The sequence below is a fragment of the Syngnathus scovelli genome, chromosome 6, assembly GCF_024217435.2.
Source record: "Syngnathus scovelli strain Florida chromosome 6, RoL_Ssco_1.2, whole genome shotgun sequence".
Taxonomy (NCBI): Eukaryota; Metazoa; Chordata; class Actinopteri; order Syngnathiformes; family Syngnathidae; genus Syngnathus; species Syngnathus scovelli.
The window spans coordinates 16158015-16180164 of NC_090852.1; the positions used below are offsets into that span (position 1 = coordinate 16158015).

At 46.4% G+C, this 22150-nt stretch overlaps 4 protein-coding genes across 12 annotated transcripts in view; 1 reads left to right on the plus strand and 3 right to left on the minus strand.

The window, feature by feature from the left end:
* The window catches only part of kcnq1.2 (potassium voltage-gated channel, KQT-like subfamily, member 1.2), a 70484-nt gene extending 68018 nt beyond the window's left edge, over positions 1–2466 (minus strand). For 2 of the 6 annotated variants that reach the window (XM_049723634.2, XM_049723635.2), the window contains exons 1-2: positions 1703–2223; positions 349–957 (exon numbers count right to left, since the gene is read on the minus strand). In XM_049723634.2, the coding sequence (XP_049579591.1) occupies positions 349–884 (536 nt within the window). In that variant the 5' untranslated portion in view covers positions 885–957; positions 1703–2223. Of the gene's footprint in view, positions 1–348; positions 958–1702; positions 2224–2329 lie in introns of those variants that run through there. The other 4 variants (XM_049723637.2, XM_049723636.2, XM_049723633.2 and 1 more) reach the window with 3 other exon arrangements.
* On the plus strand, positions 2444–5470 carry mrps35 (mitochondrial ribosomal protein S35). The gene is made up of 8 exons (XM_049723654.1): positions 2444–2582; positions 3094–3146; positions 3213–3380; positions 3590–3650; positions 3716–3855; positions 4477–4586; positions 4651–4720; positions 5093–5470. Exons 1-8 carry the CDS (start codon positions 2450–2452, stop codon positions 5348–5350), a joined length of 993 nt encoding a protein of 330 aa, XP_049579611.1. The 5' UTR covers positions 2444–2449; the 3' UTR covers positions 5351–5470.
* Positions 5253–7044, minus strand: LOC125970904 (MANSC domain-containing protein 4-like). Its single transcript, XM_049723644.2, has 3 exons — positions 6658–7044; positions 6451–6579; positions 5253–6308 (listed from the first exon to the last, which is right to left on the minus strand). Exons 1-3 carry the CDS (start codon positions 6923–6925, stop codon positions 5497–5499), a joined length of 1209 nt encoding a protein of 402 aa, XP_049579601.1. The 5' UTR covers positions 6926–7044; the 3' UTR covers positions 5253–5496.
* A 46-nt stretch (positions 7045–7090) lies between these two features.
* On the minus strand, positions 7091–20848 carry LOC125970908 (transcriptional enhancer factor TEF-3). 4 transcript variants are annotated; one of them, XM_068651063.1, is made up of 11 exons: positions 20707–20848; positions 16197–16261; positions 15534–15596; positions 14343–14477; positions 14218–14261; positions 13898–13959; positions 13628–13758; positions 13145–13318; positions 10063–10203; positions 9046–9198; positions 7091–8216 (listed from the first exon to the last, which is right to left on the minus strand). In XM_068651063.1, exons 1-11 carry the CDS (start codon positions 20711–20713, stop codon positions 8103–8105), a joined length of 1089 nt encoding a protein of 362 aa, XP_068507164.1. In that variant the 5' UTR covers positions 20714–20848; the 3' UTR covers positions 7091–8102. The 4 variants fall into 4 exon arrangements, with proteins under 4 accessions (XP_068507164.1, XP_068507163.1, XP_049579612.1 ...); XM_068651062.1 differs by having other exon boundaries at positions 15525–15596; XM_049723655.2 differs by having other exon boundaries at positions 15525–15596; positions 20712–20843.
* Positions 20849–22150: the final 1302 nt, after the last annotated feature.

A 22150-nucleotide genomic window follows, 5' to 3' on the forward strand; every position in this document is an offset into this window, starting at 1 on the left:
AACAGGCATTTGTACACGCAGAGTGGCCACAAAATGAGGTCCACCTGCACATCAATGCGCACCGTCAAGCAGTTATTGATTGAACTCGCAATCAATTCTAAGAATCATCAAAACCGGTATTTGAATCAACCAATACATTTCCTGCTCCAATCAGAAGATACAATCAACCTGCCAAAGACGCCGGCCCACCAAGCATCTGCCCATCACGCCCGACGTCCCGGACACAGAGTAAGAACATTTGAGGTGAAACTGAAATAGGATTTGTCATTACATAAGATTTTTTCCGGTGTGCCACAAGAGTTTCTTAGAGCAAACTAATTTACTAAAGGTCTGATGAGTGGTACTTACACGAGGAAGTGGTAGAGGAAACATTTCAGTCCGGCGGGTCTTTCCAGGAAGTTGTAAACATCGCCCTGCATGCTGGTCTTGACGTACGGCCGCTGGAACTCCTTCTGGTGGCGATGCAGCCAGCTGGAAGGCGGCAGAGGCGCCGAAGCGGCGGGGAGCTGGCCGTGGCCAATCTGCAGGGCCGCCGGGTCCTTGGCCGCCGGACAGCGGGGGACGCCTGATTCATTATTCACCGCCGCGGGGTCCAGTTCCAGTGAAATAGGAGAGTAGCGGCCCATTTCGGCAACGAGGTCCCCGCCGGCCACGGGTGGCGAATCCTCAGCATCCGTCTCCTGGTCCAGACTGAGGCTGGTGCCGGCGTAGCCGTTGGGGCTGTAGCGGGCGAAGGGGCCCCCCAGCCTGGTGCCGTAGTCCTGCTGTAGGTGGCACGTCATGTGGAAGGAGCGTGCCCGTCTCTCGCCCATTTTAGCTCCAAATTTCAGAGAGGGAGCCGAGGGAGGGTCTGCCGAGGGCAGGGAGCACTTGGAGGAGGTCATGAAGACGATCTCGGGGGGCTTCCGGTTCCGGATGTGCGCTCACTCGGCGGGCCGCCACCATGTGCGTCCATACCTGGAGTGGTGAGATGTGGAGATAACATGACTGAAAGAAGCCCGGCCCTCCATTATGGAGGGTGGGCACGGCTATGTTTTCACTGGCTATGAAAAATATAACAGTTGGAAAGCACAATGCATATAAACAAAATGTAGATAAAATTAAAGATAAATGGCTTACAAATGATTTTAGATTTTTTAAATGCGCTGGAAATGTGCATGGACTTACCATAAGCTCCTCTAAAGCCAATTCTAAATGACACGAAACATTTAAACCAAAGTCTATGGATGAGGACAAAACAGGAGATCAGTGTCTTGTCTCTGAAAAGACATTGAACTTGATACATACAAGTATATTTAAACAGCGTGTGTGTGTGTGTGTGTGTGTGGTAGCAATTTGAAAAGCTGTTATGGAAAAAAAAAAGTCACGTCTGTTCACAGCTATTGAGGGACCCATGACAAGGACCACATGGACTGCTGTCATCGTGTCGATTGAGTTTCTAACAATGGCACATTGAATTCACATCTAAATGACCACCAAGGCTGGAAAATAAATTAGCTGATATGAATGCAGAGTTGAGATACAGTAGACAACACTGCGTACAAAAAGTCGACACACCCTTGTTCAAAGGACGGTTTTTTTTGTGATACATCAAAACTGAGACCGAAATAAATACATTTAAAACTTTTTACACACCTTTATTGTGACCTCTAACCCAATAAAACTATAAAAATATGAATGTACATTCGGTAAAATGGCTTACCTTCAAACGCGAAGACGGCGCCAAAAGCAGATTTAATCATGAATGTATCCTCAGCTGTGTGGCACAAGTCCGGCTAGTAAAAAAAACACATTTGAATGAAAAGTAAATCTTATATGGAGATTAAACTGTGAGGAAACATTCAGTGTTAGCTCTAACAACAACAAAAAGTGACAAAGAACACACATGCGTTAAGTCGGAGTCCGTTCGCGGGACTTTGAAGAGCATCACTGGCAGCTCGACCATGGACGTTATGCGGAGTTCAAGGTTACTCGATAGTTTTCAGTTCCACACAAATCCTCCACGTGTTTGCTTTTTTTAAACCAGAAACGTCGAGTATACAAGGCGAGATTTCATCACTTGTATCCGTATTGAACGTGACTCGTTTACTGGGAAAGTGTTGTTGTTCGGTGGACGTTACAGAGCGAGCAGGACCCATGGTAATGTCGCTTTACGAGGGCAAATGAACGTCTCACATCACAGCTGGTTGAGAGCTCGCAGACAGACAGACAGACAGACAGACAGACAGACAGACAGACAGACAGACAGACAGACAGACAGACAGACAGAAATAAAGAATCCCTTTTTTACAGACAGACAGACTGACAGACAACACTAATTGACACTTACTGTCCGGCTTTTCCTCACGTATGTAATGCACACTTAACAACGGTAACACGAGGAAATTCACTTTCGCCATTTGGCAGATGAGATTTGTCGTTTCTCGGCATCCGTAGTGACTGGGAAAAAATGGCCGCTCACGCAAGCAAGAAAATGCTGCTGTCCTTAAATCGACTAAACGTCGTCGGCGTTGGACTAGCGCATTTGTCAAACAGGCTGACATACGCGACGGCATCGCCTGTACACTCGGGTGGCAATAAAAGTGAGTATTGCACACGCCTTTGCTGTCGATCACGCTCAGCTAAGTGTTGCGCTACGGTGAGGTCACTACAAATAATATGCGTCTAGTAGTAATTCATAATCCATTTTTTCTTTTTCTATTTGTAAATTATAAAGGGAGCTATGAATAACGTGTCTCGCCAATGTGTTAAGCTCTGATCTGAGGCGGCAGATGAGGGGGAATGTCAGACGCTTTCTTCGGCACACGTTGATGACGCAACGAACGTGACGCTGTTCTCGTGCGCCGCTTTAATTTATGCTCATTAATTGGACATTAGGGGTTTTTTTTCAAATTAATTGGACAGTAAAAATATCTCAGCACGTCATAAAATTCTATTTTTTTAGATGATTTTTTTATATTTTGTGTGTTTTTTCGGCTATGACAAAACACGTGGTTTGACATCCATTTCAAATTTGACTGTAATAATGATATTCTTTTTTTAATTTACAAGTGTTTTTTTTTTTTTAACCTTCCCCATTATAATTCATTTCAGATTTTCCTGGGAGAGGCAACAGAGGAACTTTTACCAAAAGGCCAAGAAGAGATGTAAGTCAGATTTCATGAAACCTGGGAACATGATGTTAACTTGTTTTCTCTGTGTGTGGCTCTCAGCCAGGACCACCGAGGACGGACAAGATGGTAGTGGACCAGGACTGGACGGCAGTCTACCCAGCAGCGACCCCCTTCCGAGCCACCGCTGTGCCCCTACCTGTGAGGATGGGCTACCCTGTGAAAGGAGGGGTCCCACCAGAGAAGAAGGGCAACCTGGAGCTGCTCAAGGTGGGATGCTGGTATTGATCATTTCTGCCAAACAGCATAGATGCTCGTGTGTAAAAAAAATCCACGACACCATGCACACAATCATGACCCATGTGACATAGTCAACTTAAATCAGTACTTACTGTAAATTACCCAACACAAACAAACCATCTTGACATGAGGCTCAAAAAACATTTTTTTTTTTTGCCATGTGTTGTCTCATTCAACAGATTCCCAACTTTCTCCACTTGACACCAGCAGCAATCAGAAAACACTGTGAAGCTCTCAAACGTAAGCGTGATGACTTATTTATTTATTTAAAGAAAATATTCCTCCTAATGACCTTGTGTCGCCAGCGTTCTGCAGCGCGTGGCCGTCCGCTTTGGACACAGACGCCACGTGTGAGCAGCACTTCCCCATCGAGATGGAGAGCAGCGACTACGTGTCGGCCGGCCTCTCCATACGAAACCCCGCCGCTCGTGTCGTTCATCTCCGAGTGAGTTTTCCTTTTTTTTTGTCACCACCAGAATCAACATATTGTAATTTTTTGTGATGGATTATTTACAAAATGTCTCTATTGCCAGAAACTTTTTTTGTTTATTATTTATAAACTAATGCAATTGCTTACTGAAGGGAATAGTCTTTAAAACAGATTTAGCATGTGTATTTGTCTTCAAGCATTCATGTCACCAGTGTCAAACTATTCATTTTCAAGACATTATTATCAAGTCTAATCTGTTGTGGCGAATTGGGGTCATGCATGGCTCACAACACAATACATGAAAGTCTAAGAATTTAATCAGAACACAGCAGAAGATCATGCTTATCTCCAGCTGGGACCAACTTGCTGCACTTTGGGACACACAACAAGCAGCATCAATAAATGTAACAAATTCAATAATTGCTGCATCCTGATTTCCTTCCTCAAGGTCAGGTGACATTTTCCGTGCTCATCCTTGGCCACCAGGGGGCAGTACAATACAGGGACATACTACGGGTTCATTTGATGATTCCCGTCAAGCCTTCAAACGCAGTGAAACCATAAATATAAAAAAACAAGGCCTTAATTGGTATTGATCACGTGACCAACCTTGTTATTTTTTTCGCTGGTGCGCAGGTGAAGCTGTCCAGTTTGAACCTGGATGAACACGCCCGGAAGAAAATAATCAAACTAGTCGGGGAGCGATACTGCAAACAGTCGGACGTCCTCACCATCACTACCGACAGGTGAACGCTCACACACACTCATCACTATTTATACAAAAACTCACTTTCTCTTTGCACCTTTTAGCTGTCCACTGAGACAACAGAATTATGACTACGCCATGTACCTGTTGACTGTCCTCTACCACGAGTCCTGGGTGAGTGCAAATACAGTTTGAGCAAGAAGCCTCACTCAACCTGCGCATCTTGTTTTTCCCCATTATGCACTTGGCCGGGAGTCGAAAATCGTCTGGTGACCTTTAGGCAAACAATGACCGGCACAGTCCTTGTGCAAGCGTCAGGATGTTTTTTTGTAATGCTAGCCCACAAAGGGCCGACTTGTTACCCGCCACAACCGAGGTGACCGTATACCTCCATTTGGTGCCGAAATCCGGCGTTCAGGCTTCCCCACGTCGTGGGAACGGAAGGCTCGCTAGCTCATATTAGCATAATCACTGTGCTTAATAAATATAGCAAAAATATTGTGACGTCAAGTCTAAAAGCAACTAATAATATTTTGCTTTTCTCAGAAAACCGAGGCGTGGGAGGCCGACAAGACGGTTGCAGACATGGAGGAGTATTTGTGGGAGGGCAGCCCGTCCCAGAAGAACATCTTGGACACGCTGTTACGCGAGCCGGATGGCGGCGAGCAAGAACGCCAGCGTCTGCTGGAAAGAAGCGAAGTGCAAGAGTACAAGGACTCGGTAAGCAGACTGAAGAACCAAGGCGACAGCGAGAGCGCAGTGCTGCAGTACAAAGAGGCCGTCAAGAAAGTGTTCAAGATGTGACAAGCTGCAACAGAGAGCAAATGTATCACTTTGTTGCAATGTCTCCAACACCATCTGATGTATTTATGTAATTTTGCGTCCTTTCACCAAAATAAAAAGATGTCTTGATTTGCGACTAAATACAGCCCTCCAGATCAGACCCGCCTTCAAACCTTCAGATCGTATTTGATCAGACGCATGGTCTCTCTTGTCCCGGATGCACGATGGCATTCCATCCTCCTCCTCTTTGCCCTCCGGCTTGTAACCAGCCAAATCAAACAGCCCAGCAATGCCGCCACACAGGTGACCAGCACCACCGGCAGGCCGTGATACCCGGGTCCCAAATCCGCCGAGGTGTCCTCTCTGTCCGGAGTTGAAACTCGCTGTCGAACAGAGGTCTGAGTGCTTGGATCCTCGGTGTCTGGCTCTTGAAATTTCGTCGGAGCGCTTGACTTGTTTTTGTCTTCGAATGATGTTTGGGTGCTTGGATCATCGATGTCTGCCGTTTGAAATGACCTCTTGGTGCTCGGCTCCTTTTTGTCTCCATTTTTAACCGGGGTTTGGTTGCTCGGATTGTTGGTGCCTCGTTCTCGAATCCACGTTTGGGTGGTGGAGTTGTTCTCGCCTGGCTCTTTGACAGACATCAGATCGCTGCTGTTGATGCCTCCTGTGGACGTTGAAGAAGTCAGAGGACAGGTGGTGGTGATTGTGGGGAGGAAAGTAGGTGTTGAAGCTAAACTGGATGGAGGAGGTACGCTTGACTGGAATGTGGTGGCAGATGATGAAAGAGGTTTCGGGGTGACTGTTGAGGGTCTCCTGGTGGTCTTCGGGGTGCTGGTTGGTTTAATGGTGGCAAGAGGTGGGGGTGGATGGAAAAATTGTCGCTTGTCCAAGGGAAGCAATTCAGAAGCGTTGATGCGACCCAAGCGGATGTTGGACGTGAGGTGTTTGCCAAACACCAACAGGTCAGGATCCACACCTGAACGAGTTGTTCCCCACGTTTAGATCTTTGCACGAACCCAATAAGCATAAGTTGTACATGTTTGTGGCTTACGCTACTCCAGCACAATATTATTAAATTTTAAAAATGAGTCTCTCTATATATTTAATATTTAACTTACCAAGAGTGACGTTGTAGAGGACAGCAACAGCGCTGTGGCTGATGAGACAGCTCTCCAAAGTTGGACAGTGCAAGTGGCAACAGTTGTTTGTCGTGGCGTCGAAGTGAAACACCGCCACGTTACAGGACGCTCAAAGAAAAGACAGATTGTTGGTTCACCGAGCATGAGAATAAAACTTGAACGCAGCACGGTTGATTTGCAACTCACCATTTGTCGTTAAGCAGCAACTGCGGCTGCATGTCAGCGCGCCTTCCTCCCGGTAAGACCTGAGCAAGCGAGCCCCTCGTTTCTCGGAGGCCTTCGTGTCCACGACGATTCCAGGGAAACTCCGAATCCAGCAGTTTTTGTAGTAAGAAGTTGGCGAGCAGCGCGACTCGGCCCGCCACGCGACAAGCAAAAGCGTCAACAAGCCGCATGCGACGTTCATGGTGCCCCTCGCGTGATTGGAAAACCGAGCATCGTAAGTGGTGGGCATCTTTTTCACACACACACCTCTTAGGTGGGTCAATGACTCGCATCTGGAGGAGGAGAACCAACCCGTGGGTGTATACCTTCTTCCGCCTAAACACAATTCAAATAACCGAATGCATTTGTGTGCAGCAATAATAATTACAATTAAAAAAAAGATGCCACTAATCAATATAAAAATTGTACATGTTACATTAAACGTGTTTAATACACTAAGACAAAAATAAAATCGTTTGCTACAACCATTGATTTACACAATATTAATCTGCACCCATCCAAATCAATGGCAGTGTATTAAACATTCACGTTTAATGTAATAAGTGTAGTAACGCAAATGCCCAATAATAAAACATTCAAAATGAATACAATCCAAAATCTAATCATGGCAAAGAAAGCTTTAAAGGTATTTTGTTGTAAAAGCCTTTTTGCAAACAAAAATGCAACACTAGTCTTTTTTTTTTTTTTCCGTAAGAAACACTTATATTTTCATCTGACACTTCAGGGCAAATAACACGAGACAGTCGACGACCTCTCCAATCCAGATAAAAACCCAACTGTCCTGTGCTTCAAGGTAGCAGTGTTATATCACCATGACTATTATTATCATTATGTGCCTTTGTTGTTGTTGGGAGTCTTAAGACAACACGAGACATTCAAACAGCAAACACACAAACACGAAAAGTGATTACGATTGATCACGTAGTCAGGCTCTCTCTTATCTGTGGCAGGTTTACGATATCATGATTCAAATCGCACACACGTGATTGGCACAGGGACAAAAAACAAAACGGGTTGTGCAATTTTCTGCCAACATTTTCAGTTACGTGTGCCATTCATCTTTCAGTCAGTAGGTGGCACCCTGAGTCAGCCTAACTCCTGCACATGCATGACACAAAGCAAAACAAGCGCTACTAGAATCAGTTTTTTTAAAAAAGAAAACACCAATGGCAACGTTCTCATGCAGGTCTTTTTCAAGGCCAGGCTTTGGTATGGAGACCCCCAGTGCGTTACGGTCCTTTCCCGTCACTGTCCCGCACACCGAGCCCGGTTCCTGGTCTTGGCAATCCTCAGTAGTTTCGTCCCTGGGAAATGTTGGCGCTCCTCGAGCTGGGTCGCGTTCGTGCCTGAAGCTCACCGAGGAGCGCGTCTTTGTGCGGAGGAGCGGCAAAGTTGCCGTCGTGGTGTCAGTCCTTGACCAGCCGGTAGATGTGATGCTGGGCGCCGTGCTCGCTCGTGGACACCTCGAAGACGTAGGCCACGCACAGCAGGGTCTCCAGAGTGTCCCTGTTGGACACCACCTGTGCGGGAAGGTAACAAGAAGGAGAGTGCGATCTTCTATGGTTAAATGTATTAAACGTGAAACACAAGAAAACAAAATCCCAAAATTAATTTGTCGCTGTTAGAACACTTCGACACAAACAGTGGCGCAACACATGTAGATGAAAAATACAATACTCACATGCATATATTCTTTATCCTCTGAAAAGAGTGACAAATATTTTTGCCACACTGAGGTCTTCATGCACTGTATATATCCATTTGGCCATTTTATACTGCCCCCAGGTGGTCATAAAGAGCAGCACAATGTTCATCAAATTGAAGCATAAAAATGTGGCTGAAATATTTACTTGCATGAAGAAAGATGGGGCTTACTCAGTGAGAGAAAATTTTAGAGGGGGGGGCACAATTTCACAGACTAGAATTAAAAGACGATAACTACGGTGGCTCTAAAGGCCCAAAAAGTCTCCACCCATAGACTAGACGAGACACTATGTCCCTGACGCTTCAGCATAAAACAAGCACACGCTTTGTTAGTCCACAATACGCACAATTGTCTGACGCCAAATACACAGCTTGTTGTACGCAGACACATTGTGCTGTGTCGTGTGTGTGTGTGTGTGTGCGCATGTGTGTGCATGTTTCACAGTCAATAGGAAGTCAATCAGTCCATTGAGAGGCCTAATGACATGCTGTCATGTCGTCGGCCGTGTGGGCTCAATATGGCCTTTGTCGTTCTGCCAGGAGGAATGCAAGCCGCCAGTGTCTTTGAAGCCCGCTCGCCGCCATCTTGAGTCCAACTTACAACTCTTCGGTTATTTTTATCAGTACATGAAGGTGTGTGCCTACCTGCAGGATGGTGAAGTTCTCCAGGACACTGTTCATCATATACTTCTCAGGCAGGTGCTTGAGCTTGTGGATGAAGTTGATCATGTATTCGCACAGCGGCGAGCGGTGGATGCGGAACATGTAGCGGCCGTTTTCGAAGCGGGCGTACTCGGTCTGAGCAAACAAACAAACATGTCACCTCGGTGAGAATATATTTTGCAATTTCAAGGGTAAACAGAAGAGTAATATATTTTGAAGGAAAAAAAAAAATCGTGTAATAAGTGTAATGCAATAAAGCGTATGTAATGTAGCATATAGCGCCCGACGTGACAATAAACATAATTCTCATGACAAGAATAATCAGATCATGATGCCAGTAAGTGTCACGATGAGGTCGACTGACGCCTCAGTGTGTGTGTGTTTATATTGTATATTATAATCTATCAGGAGCAGGTGGAGGCAGGGCCTCCATTGTGTATATCTAACGGGAAGAGTCAGGGTGAGTCATCGAGGGGATTTTTTATTTTTTTTTTCTTCCCTCACGTCAACTTCCTGACCAGAGGTCAGTGCTCGTTGACTGGAATCCGCCACAAATTCATGACATCATGTGCACTCACTGTCTTTGAGTGATTCAAGATTTGGTAGTTCGGTGTATTAAAATGCTGTCCGGTCCAGAATGAAAGTGGACTTTTTTGATTAGGAAAATAACACTACATATGTTTGTACTTTGGAAGAACATAAAGTAAAAACAAATGTAAAGAGAATGCACAAATTTAATACTAGTTATTAGTTCATTGTGACTTATTCTGTTGTGTGTGACTTGGCCACCGGGGGCAGTATAATACAAACACGCAGGTATAAACGAAGAAGACTTTCACACCTACTCTAAGTGTCTTTGCAGGAATCAACGACAGTATTAGTAATTTTTCACATAGGATGAAAATGAATAAATAAAATAAATAGACAAATAAATAAAAAACAGCATAAAACACTCGTATCTCAACTTCTGGATAAGCTGCCCAAGTGACTTCTCCTTACCTCCACTTTCTCCACCACCTGCTTGCCAAAGGAGCAGACTTTGGTGGACGAGGTGATGATCATGTTTTCAGAGCTCTCGTACTGGCTGGAAACACCGTAGAAGAAACTGCTGTCGTCCTGCAGGTTCACACTCAAGTCAGCCTACAGGGAAGGAACAAAAGGTCCGACTCAGTTTGATAAGCAAAGAAAACCTCCAACACCCAGAACAACATCAAACGTCTTTTGAGAAGAGAACTTCCTGGCGACTTCCTCCAAGTGGTGCGAGTCAGTCGGACAAAGAATCTTACAGCTCAATCAAGCTGGAGAGTAATTCTCTGCAAAGCCACAAGGCATTCAAAGTGCCGAGCCCAGTTGACCTTGAATAAGGCGGCCAAAGCAGCCTCAAGATTCCAAAGATGTTACGTGCCTCCTTGTGAGATCCACGTCTTGCCAGGTTGGATTAACTAGCAACAACACTTTGGAACTGCTGACGGGGCAATTTGGACTCTAAATGCACTTGAGGAACCGATGATGCCCAAAAAATTAAAACATCATTTCAAACTGGTGATAGAATATTTTATCAGTCGAGATAATATTTCCTTGACACCAATTACTACTTTCCTATTGGCCAGGCCGTTCCCATTTCGAATCTCATATTGGTGCTTGGATGCAGCTGCAATGGTCCCAAGCGCTAAACCAATTGAGAGCCAAATCCGTAAACTCTAAATGTTAAAAAATGAGATTTCTTAAGGTCAATTTGCGCCTCCAAGTTGAGCGCATGCAGATGCTTCACGTCGGAGCGTAATCCGATCACGGGTCGTGATTGAGGTGCGTTGCCACTTTGACAGCTGGCCTGTTTTGCCTTCAGCCCCGCCCCGTTGCCTCCTAATGGGCCATGGAGACACTGCTCATCCTCCTCATCTCTTCATCGCCCCGTTCGTCTTCATCTGGACCCGCTGTAATTCCGCTATTTGTCTTCATCCCCGAGGCCCCGGCCACCCTCGCCCAAGCGTCGCGGCCCGCCTTACGGCCTGCGAGGGAATTCATCCAATTACAATCAGCGGCATACAATTGGCTGATTAGATCACGCCGAGCCGGCCGGCTGTGCAACAATTTAGCAGAGGCGGCTCAAATCAGATTCCCCGGGCACTTCAAAAGCGTGCGACAATCTGTTAGGACAGGGCTACGGGCGCTAAAGAGGGAAGGGGGAGGGGCCGGGAGGAGGGAGGTGGTCCAGCCGGTGGCCGTCAGGGGCGTTTGTGGGAAATTCAATTTGGAATGCCATAGTTTTAGTAGCGGGTCATCTGCCTGTCACCGTCGCCATGCCAACCTGTATTGCAAGTCGCGGCGTGTCGTGCCTGCTCTTTATGAGAGTGAAGAAAAGTGATTTTCGTTTTTGTTGTTTGAAGCCAGAGAGGCCATTGTTTCCAGATATTTATTTTGGTTATCGAATTCATGACGTAGCTACGTACTTTCTCGCTATACTATTCTAAGAGCGATCAAGAAAATGGCGTTCCGCCGAACCAAACAGCAACTTGCTGAAAACGTGGCTTAGGTGAACCCCCGGGGAAGGGAGCGACTTAAAATTTCATTGACTGACTGATCTCTTTCTCTGGTTCACACTCCAAGTCTCCAGTTCTATCTGCTCACTTTTATGACAGTCCTTTTTTCCGATGATCTACACATGACGGCTCTCGTCTTTCTCTCATTCAAATGCCAGCGGGGAATCTGACCAGCTGCCCTTCCCCAAAGGCCCCGCCTAAGAGCGCTTCCAAAACGCTGTCACTCACAAATGTCCTTTATCCCGCCGCGATAAATAATGCGGAAGTCCAACATGTGAGAAGGGTAACCCCATACGTACAAAAGCCATCTGGCAGGCATGAAAAGGCGAGGCGGCGCTTTCAACTTGACATTCACGACACCTTGCGATGCAAACGGGTCGGCCCCTCTGTATATTTTACAATTCGCTCAAAGCGTCCGTTTGTTCATTTTCAAAAAAACGTGAGCTGGAGTCTATCCCGGGGAAGTTTGTGCAAAACATGACGTTGAATTATATCCGATCCAGCAATCGACACTTGATGTTCCGTCGTCGATCTCTCACGTCTTTATCGATATCAAAAATAGCTTTATGAGAAACAAACAAAATGTAGGCTGGCAAATTGGCTCAGTAAGAATCTCCCCCCCCCGCACTTCTCGCCAAGACACGTACATGATAATCTGTTAATTCCTTGGCGCTAGAATGGCTTGAAGCTTGTCTAGGACAGTTTGGGGAGACGTGGTCACCTGACAAGAATATTTGCAGACTATATATTGATGACTGAACTACTACATCAATTGGTGAATTGATCTAATCTCAGACAGAGTCTTAACGTATATTATTTAAAAAAAAAAAAATATATATATATATAAAATATATATATATATTTATTATTATTATTTAAATATTATAGTATTTAAAAAAATATTTTAAAAAATATATAAAAAATACATTTTATATAAATTGTTTTAGGGCAGTTACGTGGCCGCAGACTACGCTTGTGAAAAGTCTTATCCGTCACCGTCTTAAGTTGAGTTCGGTCATCGCGCTTTGCTCTTTGGCCCTTCTCACATATATGTGTGTTTTGGGGTGGAGCTGCTCTATAAATAAGTACATTAGGATGAGCGGGGGGAGGGAGGGGGGGAGCGCAAAAGTGTTGGACCGGGTGTAATCGCACAGGGACAGGTGGCCGGGCTCACATTTCCTCTGGTGAAGTTCAGAGCTGCCAGTCTCCCCAAGGCTGCCGTAACACATCATCATCAACATCATCAGGGGGGAAAATACAAACGTTGCAAAAGCGAGCTCTGCGTCAATGCCTCGTTTCTTTTTTTTTTTTTTCCGGGCCGTTGTGCTAACTGTCTGAATTGTCCTTAATGTCCTCTAACTGCAACTCTTGCGAGCCAGTGAGGACCATTAACAGCCGACAGGTGCGAGAAAACATTAGCAGGCGCACGTATTGTACTTCACCCTCATGACTTTGGGAGGGACCGCCTGGCTCCAATTTAAGGATTTAGTAAAATAAATAAACCATTGCAGCTCATTGACACATGATTCTAAGTGTTTTACCCAGAATTTGACAAGGAAGAAGGCATTGTGCGGCCCCTTGTCAAACAGCTCCTTCAAGCCTCCTTTCTTCTCGGGGAACTTGTCGTAGATCTGCCTGACGTCTACCGACTCCAGGTACGGGTCGCTGTAGCTGGGGTTGGACTGGCCGATGTGCACGAAAAGGTGTTTGTTGAACTGGGGGAGGCAAAAAAAAAGTTAGTCACATTAAATTTCAATGACTAGGATATTTCAGGGGTCTACAAAAAAAACTGGAAAAAAAAAATTCGCATAAAATGCTGATATAGTATGTTCTCTCAGGTGGGTAAAAAAAAATAAAAAAATAAAATAAAATAAAAATAACACCCAAAAGTCAGTTGGGGGGATCCAAGCAAATTTCAGGGGGGACCAGTCCCCCCACAGCCCCCCTTCTAGCGCCGCCAGTGATAAGTACATGAATCAAAGACTAGAAAGACTTCCACATGGTCAACAACTTTGTCCACTCACAGTCTCCGGGTCCTGAGGTTGCTCCAGGAAAGCTGAGAACTCCAGCATTCGCAGCTTGGAGCCGGCGATACATCTCCCCTGCCAAGGGGGGGCACCAGGTGACATGGACAGCCCCGCAGTGCTTTCATAACCTGGGAAGACAGCGGGCGCTTTGAGTGCAAAACACGCAAAGGCGGGCGCGGCCGCGTCTTTACGATCATCACGTATTATATTGCCTGCGCCGTGGCGCTCTGTCAACACGACAGGAGCGAGGAAGAGAACGACACCCACCTGTTATGGGCGCCGGGCCGGACGCTTGCATGGCGTAACTCTGTTGGGAGAAGGGCTTAATGCTGAGGGAGAAGAGAAAGAGAGAGGCATGTCAGGAACCGTGGCTGCCTCGCGACCCCGTCTCATGTACTAATTGGACCGCCTGACCTCTAAAGGCGCAGGGGGCACGGCGGCATGCCTGACGTCTGACAGCTGACTTTATCATTTACACCCAGGCGCTCTAATTTGCGCACCCAATCCGAAATGCATCTGATGCGCATTCAGCGGATCGGATGAGACGCGGATGATACGATCGACAACGCCAAGAGCGGCTCACTCACTCTTCGTGGCCTCCTGGCTGTCCTGGGAGAGCCCCGTGCCAAAACTGAAAGAAATGGGCAGAGTAGCTCAGATAAAGTGGAATGTGAGGAAAAATCTTTTTGATGGTTACTGTCGAGCGACTCACCCCACCGGTCGTGGGGTAAGCCGACCTGGAGAGCCCCTGGAGCGCCATCTTGTTCTGGAAGGCCGTGGGCGAGATGATCTGGGCCGAGGACATGGTGGCCATGCTCTGTAGCGCCTTGTCTTTAGCGGCCTGGTCCTATGGAAGGAGGACGAAGAGGGGGACACAGTAACGCAAACGGGGACCACTCAGTAGGCGCGGAGCTCCTGCAGGGGGCGCTGAAGAGCCTGACGCTACTTTGCGGCACAGGTGAATATTATTTACTTTATTGCTTTGTCGGGGCGACGACAAGGAGCTTATGTCGGAGGACCAATCAGGTCACGAGGTGATATAATCATTACGGTCGGGGGAAAAAGAAAAAGATGTCACCGAAACGAGAAAACCAAAACAACATCGTCAGCTGCTCGTCAACTGTCTGTCCTGTGCTTTGTGGCAACGCGATACGCCTCTGCCCAAATCCGCCGTGGTTTCCTGAAAGCACAGCGGACTTGAACGGCAAGGCCACCCGACGCATTCTTCGTCGTTGAAATATGGGAGCGGGGCTGCGAGCGCTCCGGATCTCAGTTACAGCAGAGGAGTATTTTAAAAATCGCCCCTCCGTCATATTGGCTAACCCCGTGACTCATGAGAGGCTCAGCCAGCTGAAGGCTCGCATGACAAGGAAGCGTCCCGCTGCCGGCTGCTAAAGCGGCTATGTGAGGGAGAAATGCAAACTGAGAAAGTACTGGAGGGACTAGGATGACACCGGAACACTTTGGAGTGGTCATCGCTTGAGGGGGGGAAATAACACAGGGGGGGGGGATTCATTTGTTCCCTGACAATTGTGGTTTGTTCGGCGTGCTCATAATTGTACACGGTAACGCCTCGGGGATTTTTGAAATAAGTTTCATGAAACGTCACCATTAAAAACCTCAATTAGAGGCTGCAATTTAATCGGCCAATTGGAATGTGAATACATGACACGCTCCATTAGGACTGAAAACGATGCCCCATCTTCATAGCGAGAACAGGACAAAATATAATAAATAAATCAATCAAAATATAATAATAATAAATACTAATAAATAAAAAATGAATAATAAAAAAATAATCATAAAACAAGATATGTTACTGCCACTTACTTTTTGTGTGTCATCTGCTATTTCATAATAATTAAGAAAAGCAAGGAAATAAAGGTTGACTCACGTAGCGTACCTTCAGCTTCACCTGGATCTCCCGGGCCTTCCGACGTGCAAGCACCTGAATGTGACTGGACACCTGGAGGACACACCAAAAAAAACAAAAAACTTAACTATCTATGACCAGTATTTACCTAATAAAAGTCTCAAATGCAAACAAAACTGTCAGCCTCAGACTTTGAAGGACCTTTGTCAAACTGCAGGTGCTATGGCTTCAAGTCAGCTCATCCTGAGATCATCCAGAAGCTCCACAGTTGCAATATGTCGCAATCATTTTTTGTTTGTGGCATTTCATAAATGTTGACAAGAGCGGAAAAGTTTTTAAGTCAATAAAGTTGTCCGCCTCGGATCCGTCAGCAGCCCTCCCAGAGCGACCGTGCCAGATGACTTAGCTGATCTTCATCCATCATTGCCACCACTACATCAGGCCGTGCGTATCAGATGCCACGCTTGAGGATAGCGTTGCAAATCCCGCACGGCCGTATTCCCCAGCTTCTCGCCGCTTCTAACAAGCGACGGGGCGCAAAAAACAAAACGCGCCAACGCGCGATCCCATTGCATCCGTAGGCCGGGCGGCTGGCCCCGAATCAGTCATCGGGATGGCGGCTGCCCAAGGGACCATCACTCAGCAGGGGAGGACTTTCTAAAGGGCTTCAAAAATAGGGATGGTTGGACTCACCTGCTTCCTGGTCCGCGTTTTTCCAGTGCGGAGTTTGATGTAGCGTGCAATCAGCTCGTTACGTCCTGGAATGAAAACAACACTATTTTAAGATGCATCTTTGCTTTCATTTTTTTTTCTTTTTTTACAGATAATGTGAATATTCATTTACACTCAGAGGACCAAATGCAATTCGAAGCGGTATGAACAATTTTCCCTTGTGTAACTAGAACTGCATAGTCACTATGACGATCCGCTTGTATCTCAAAAATATTTTCCCAGAATGGAAATATGTTTTTATAAAAAATAAAATTAAAATAAATAAAATAAATAAAATTTAATTAAATAAAAATAAAAAACGTGGTGACATAATTAAATAGAATAAATAGTTTTTGTCACACCAGCTAAATTGAGTGGCTCTAGTGTTGAACTTGACTTTAATAAAAGTCGCCGAATTTTCAAAATGGTACATCAGTCAATTTTTCTGTGCGCGACATTGAGAATAAAATCTGGACACGCTGGTCTGTTGCAGGATATATACGTCCAAGTACACGTGTCCTGCGTGAAGGCTGGCTTTAGTGTCAAAGAGTGACAGTCCACACTTGTACTTACGCAGCCGGTGCGGATCAGCGCACGTCCACTAATGACAGACAGCTCACATTGGCCAAGCAGGTGGCGACCGACCGCGGCGGCTATCAGATCCTCGGGACCCGACCCGGGACAGACAACACAGGCCACCGCACCAAAAGGGGGCCCAGTCTAGTGACACTGCCAGGCAGCTGGCGTTTGTGTGTCAATGTTTATGGAATAGGCCTTTACGCCCACAGTAAATCTTGGCCTCGTTCCCCTCGCCGCAGTCACCCTCGCCCGCTCGTCGAGAGGCTCCGGTTACGCCGGAGGGCAACGGTCATGCGCTTTCCTTTCAGCCCCATCATCTTCACAAAATCAGGAATATGATTCATGAGACTAGACCAGATGCCTTCAAAAAATAAAAGAACGTTCTGAAAACTTATAAATTAAAATGATCCTTCAGGTAAAGAAGCAGGAAGATTGATGCTAATATAATATCTGTTAGCCAAAAAAGCTAACCCACAAACAAGTGTAGAATTACTACAAGGGTTTTCAAAAATGATGCTCGGAAGGGACTTTATAGAAAGACTGCAATACAAAACTGGGGCCCAGATTGGAAAGTGACTTAAAGCAATAATACGTGTTGATTTTGTTCTCGTATCAGATGCTCGCCACTCCTTGGCCAAATGCTTGGGGAAGGTCCCATTAAAAATATTTTCCGACACACCCACGAGATCAGAAGTGAGTCATCCACTCGGGGTTGAGATCATCTAGTGAGAATTAGCCAGGCAAGCGACTTGTGCCAACCCGGTGTGACGTGAGGGAGGTTTCGCAATTTCCACTTCCACTCCAATCCTATAGGTGGCGGTATTGCACATTACCAAACGGCTGCCAACCAAAAATAATTATCAACTAACCAACGATGTTTTCCACGTTAAAATAAATTTGATTCAATTTACATTTCACGGTGGATACAAAAAGTCACAAAGCCTCCATTGTTATAGGGGTGTGTAGACTTTTTATACCGACTATACAGTGGTGTCACTGGCCCTGAAAGACTCGGTCCATTATGCATTTTGGTGTAGGTTGACGGAGTCAGTAAGGGCACACCCTGGTGTCCCCCTCCGGAGTCAATCCTTGGACCAGGCAGGTCATAAATCTACTTCAATGGCCCAGCGTGATCAGGACATTCCCGACATTCCAATATACTGACTTCTGCATCTGCCCCACAGGTCCATGTCCTGTTTGTGCAAACCCTGCAGACCATACATCTGAACATAACTAATCTGAAGCAAAATCTGACATCAAAACATGCAAAGTGCCTTTTTCAGATTTCCTTCCACTGCTCTCAGGCTGCTCAGGAAGAACACTTTAAGGCTGACGGAATGTCTTGGTTGAGTGTGATTTCCCTCCCTCACCCCCGTGAGGTTTGTTTGTTCTCCGAAAAGACGCTAGTCATGTCGATGCTAACAATGAGTCAAACACACCAGTGGCCATGATGCAAGAATCTTCAGGGTGACTGATACGCTTCGAACGATGAGTAATAATATTAATATGTACCTAATTGCATCAAAGATTCGGTAGTTTATTTTCATTTTACATTAATTTATTACTAACAATAACTACTTTGTGTTTTTGCATACTAGTTTAGTGACAAACTTTACAAATGGTTCTAGAAAGCTGCCCTGCGGAACTCCGCATTTTTTTTTGTATATCCAGTAGTAGTCATAAGTTTAGTGGTGGAAATTCCTGGGTTTGTCCAATTCTAACCCAAATTAGGTTGTTTTCGCTTTCCTAATGCCTTCGCTCAAGCGGCACCAGGTCAAGCCTGCCGTTGAATCTCTCACTTGACTGTCAAAGTTTACACCGGAGCGAAAGGGCTCCCCGTTGCTTCCCACTGACCTTTACGTCACGTTTTTAATGAGAACCCCTTGAGAGCCGTATAACATATTTATATCGGCACACAAAAAAGACAACAATAGAATAACGGTCTGCGCGAGCGAAGCTTAGCGGGATAACGTTTGGCTGCGTGCATATTCTTTGTTTACAAAACTGTGTGAAAATCCTGTCAGCTTTTTCGACTTAATTCACAAGAGCAAGGAAAGTCTTCTCTCGTTTTTATCCGACATGAACAAAACGGTCCAAATCCCGGATAAGAGCTGCTCTCACAGCTGTTAGCGACTCAAGTGTGACGAAAGCAAACAGCTGCATCAAACAGGATGCAACAACCCGAGTCGGCGAGCGAATAACGCATCTTGAACGGAGGCGAACAAACATTTCATTTCATACAACCAACTGTTTTTTTTTCTTCTTTCTATTATTCCAGCACGAGAGCCACACAAGGCAGGAAATGTTTTCCTTGGCGGGACGGCATGTCGGGCGCACGGAACCGCCACAATATCCTCGACACCGTCAGCTAATAGGCCTGCTGAGTAATGAGCTCAAGGGCCGGGAAAAATGCGGCAAATGTATGACAAGGGAGCTGAAAACATTCCCTTCAATTACGGAATTCACAATGGCTACAAGGCAGCCCGCATTCCTCCGACGATGCCGCCTGGAGAGACTCAATGTCATAGTTGTGCCAGAGAAAGCCATTCATTCCTCAGCCAGGAATTCAGCCTAAAATTCAGAGTATGTCGCATTGTTATTTTGCTGTTTTGTCTCCGAGTCCGTATTTAGCTAGCGGAAGGCCACGAGGTAACCTTTGCGACTCATCGCCCGGTAGACATTTTATTTGGCCACCTCCCGAGAGACGACATGATCGACGCTAAAGACCGCTAAAGTGGCTTTGCATTGATCGCGGCTGCTTGAATGACTCGAGTCGGTGACCTTAGATGGTGATTTAGCGAGCACCTGCGGAACCGCTGGGGAGGGGGCGGGGCTACAAACGATGAAGCGTCTGGTCAGCTTCGGGGAAACGGTTGTGTGAGGAAACTTGGGGGACTGAAAAGTAAGAAGAGCTGGAGAGGTAGTATGATTTTCAAACAGGGAGGTGACGACGAGGTAAATCCCTGAAATAGCGCTCGTGTACAGAGAGGGGACAGGTGTGGGTGAGCTGTGCAAGAAACCACTGTCCACCTTGGTGTTTATTTGCCCCCGCCCTCCCCTCCAGGCGCTCAAAGGGTAAACGTCTATTCTGGTTTAGGGTTACAGCTGAGCTGCCTTGAACCCCCGGACGACCAAGCGCACATGCCATTCCTGGAAGTCCAGTGTGCTCCCCGGTGCGATGGCCGACCCTCCCCCGGACCGGACCCCTCCACTTTTTTCCCATCACACTTTCCCCTTGGAACCTTTTATCCCCGTGACAAAGAACCCCCCCCCCCCCCCCCCCTACGTGTTCAAGTAGTGCTTTGGCGACGTCCCAACACTAGGCGATGACGGAGCTCGTCTGATAGCGCCAATGCTCGTGTCCAACCGATGCGTTTTCCAACAACCGGATCCGTCCAAGACAGCGTAGGACAGGACACGCCGTGCCAAGGCCATTTGGTGGCGAATGTCTTTCAGCGACGTGTCATGAATGAACGCCGGCTTACCTTTGCGGACACCTGCTTGGCGGCGCTAACACATTATTTGAATTTGCTGAGCTGGTCGAATGGAAAAGCAAAAAGACAAACATTCTTCACATAGTATAATAATTACGATTACTATTTATTTATTTTTATTTATTCATATTATTTATATATTCTAATACCTTAATTAACAAGAATCAGTTGGCCGCCTGTCTTAAGAAAATATCAAAAAGAAGAAAACTGTCGGGATGGTAATCATGAACCACGACACCTTCCAATTCATCAGATTAGAAAATCTATATTTCTAAACACACTTGCAAGATGTTTCACAATGCGAGTGGGACCGAGTGGAAGTGACAGCTGTGCTGGGAACCCAAGTATGTGCGTGCACGTGTGTAAAATACTTTTTGTCATCCATGTGAAAGTGAAAGTGAAAGAGGGGCGGGGCGTACCGTACATCTTGCCCTCATCAGAGAGGATGATCTTCCTCCGGCCACAAGGCGGGTAGATAGCCAGGGCCTCTTGGAAGCTCTGCTCGATGTCGGGGCTCCACACGCCCTCCGCATCGTTCTCTAAGGGCTTGTCTAGCGGGTCGCCCAGCTCCTCGCTCCCAGCCCTGGGGGAGGGAGCCGGCACCCACTCCGTAGACGTGGTGGGAAGAAGGGAAGGGGACCACGGAGTGAGGGCTGGGAGGCTCAGGAGGTGCTTCGGGGCAGGTGAGGGTGGAAAAGAGAGATGGGTTGGCTCGATGGTTCGCTCCTGCTTGTGTGGAGTCCAGAAATGTGATCGTGTTGGCAGGGGAGCCCTGAAAGAGAAAATAAAAATAGTGCTATGAAAAGAAGATAATGGCCAAGGTTAGCTACAGCCGTGCTTTTCATCACTTTTTTGACCAAACGGTAATAAATTAAACAGGTCGCAAACATTCAACATTGCGCTAACAAAAGCCAAGTCAACTTTCATTCATCGACACCCACGTCACTCACTGACTCAGTCATACACATTCAAAGTCAGAGAGAAAAAAACTACTTGTTTATCTTATTTTTTATTAAATTTCTCAGAAAATTCTTGTTTACATTATGCTTTTTTGCATGGCAACAGTTGCTAGGCTGACTTAATACCATCATCACAACTGCCTCATCGACCAACAAATAGTCGGAATGGCAAATTCTGGTCCCCGCCATGTTTCCGTAAAGCCGCAAAGAAAACAATCAGGTATCTACACCTCCTAACCATTACCTGAACAACTGCTCTGTATTAAATACAAAACCCAGCGGGTCCTTTGCTATTGCCATAAAAGTCCCTACTAGCCCACAGCTGTCCAAAGCAACGTATATATAAAAAGTCAGTTTGATTGGGTTAGTGCAGGCGAGAAAACAAATCAAGCGGCGCCTGGTGTGAAGATGAGCTGGAAGGGGAAGGAGGGAGCGCTGCGGGGGCCCAAAGTCAATACACGAGGAGCCACATTAAAGAGGGATCACCATCCAGACTCGCACACACACACACACACACACACACACACACACACACACACACACACACGCAGCTTATTACGGCCAGAGGGAGATTTTTCATTTTTCACTCTTGCTTTCTATATTCTTAATTGTCGAGGCGTAACATTCCATAAGAGCCAATTAAACGATGCTAATTAAGTTGGACGCCCCTCGAAATCCGTGCGTTACACAGGCACGGGGCGGAAGCGCAGACATGTCCAGCGACAGATGGACATCCTGTTTGCTCTCGACACAATGTTGTTGAGGATGTGCGTGCAAAATGGAAAGGGGCCAAGACGGAAGCTCCTTGCGGAGAAGGACCTCATGAGTCAGTACAATCGGAGCTTTGTCCGCCGCGTTCGGACTCCCCAGCCTGCCCATTTAGGGCAAGAAAAGGGCAGGGGGG

Coding starts and splice junctions, on each gene's coding strand:
- mrps35 (XM_049723654.1), top strand. CDS start 2,450: ATGGCCGCTCACGCAAGCAAGAAAATGCTGCTGTCCTTAAATCGACTA. Junction 3,381..3,589: donor GCAACCTGGAGCTGCTCAAG/GTGGGATGCTGG, acceptor CTCATTCAACAG/ATTCCCAACTTTCTCCACTT. Junction 3,856..4,476: donor CTCGTGTCGTTCATCTCCGA/GTGAGTTTTCCT, acceptor GCTGGTGCGCAG/GTGAAGCTGTCCAGTTTGAA.
- LOC125970904 (XM_049723644.2), bottom strand. CDS start 6,925: ATGCCCACCACTTACGATGCTCGGTTTTCCAATCACGCGAGGGGCACC. Junction 6,580..6,657: donor TTGCTGCTTAACGACAAATG/GTGAGTTGCAAA, acceptor CTTTTCTTTGAG/CGTCCTGTAACGTGGCGGTG. Junction 6,309..6,450: donor CCTCTACAACGTCACTCTTG/GTAAGTTAAATA, acceptor CAACTCGTTCAG/GTGTGGATCCTGACCTGTTG.
- LOC125970908 (XM_068651062.1), bottom strand. Junction 15,597..16,196: donor AAACGCGGACCAGGAAGCAG/GTGAGTCCAACC, acceptor TGTGTCCTCCAG/GTGTCCAGTCACATTCAGGT. Junction 14,262..14,342: donor CTTACCCCACGACCGGTGGG/GTGAGTCGCTCG, acceptor CATTTCTTTCAG/TTTTGGCACGGGGCTCTCCC.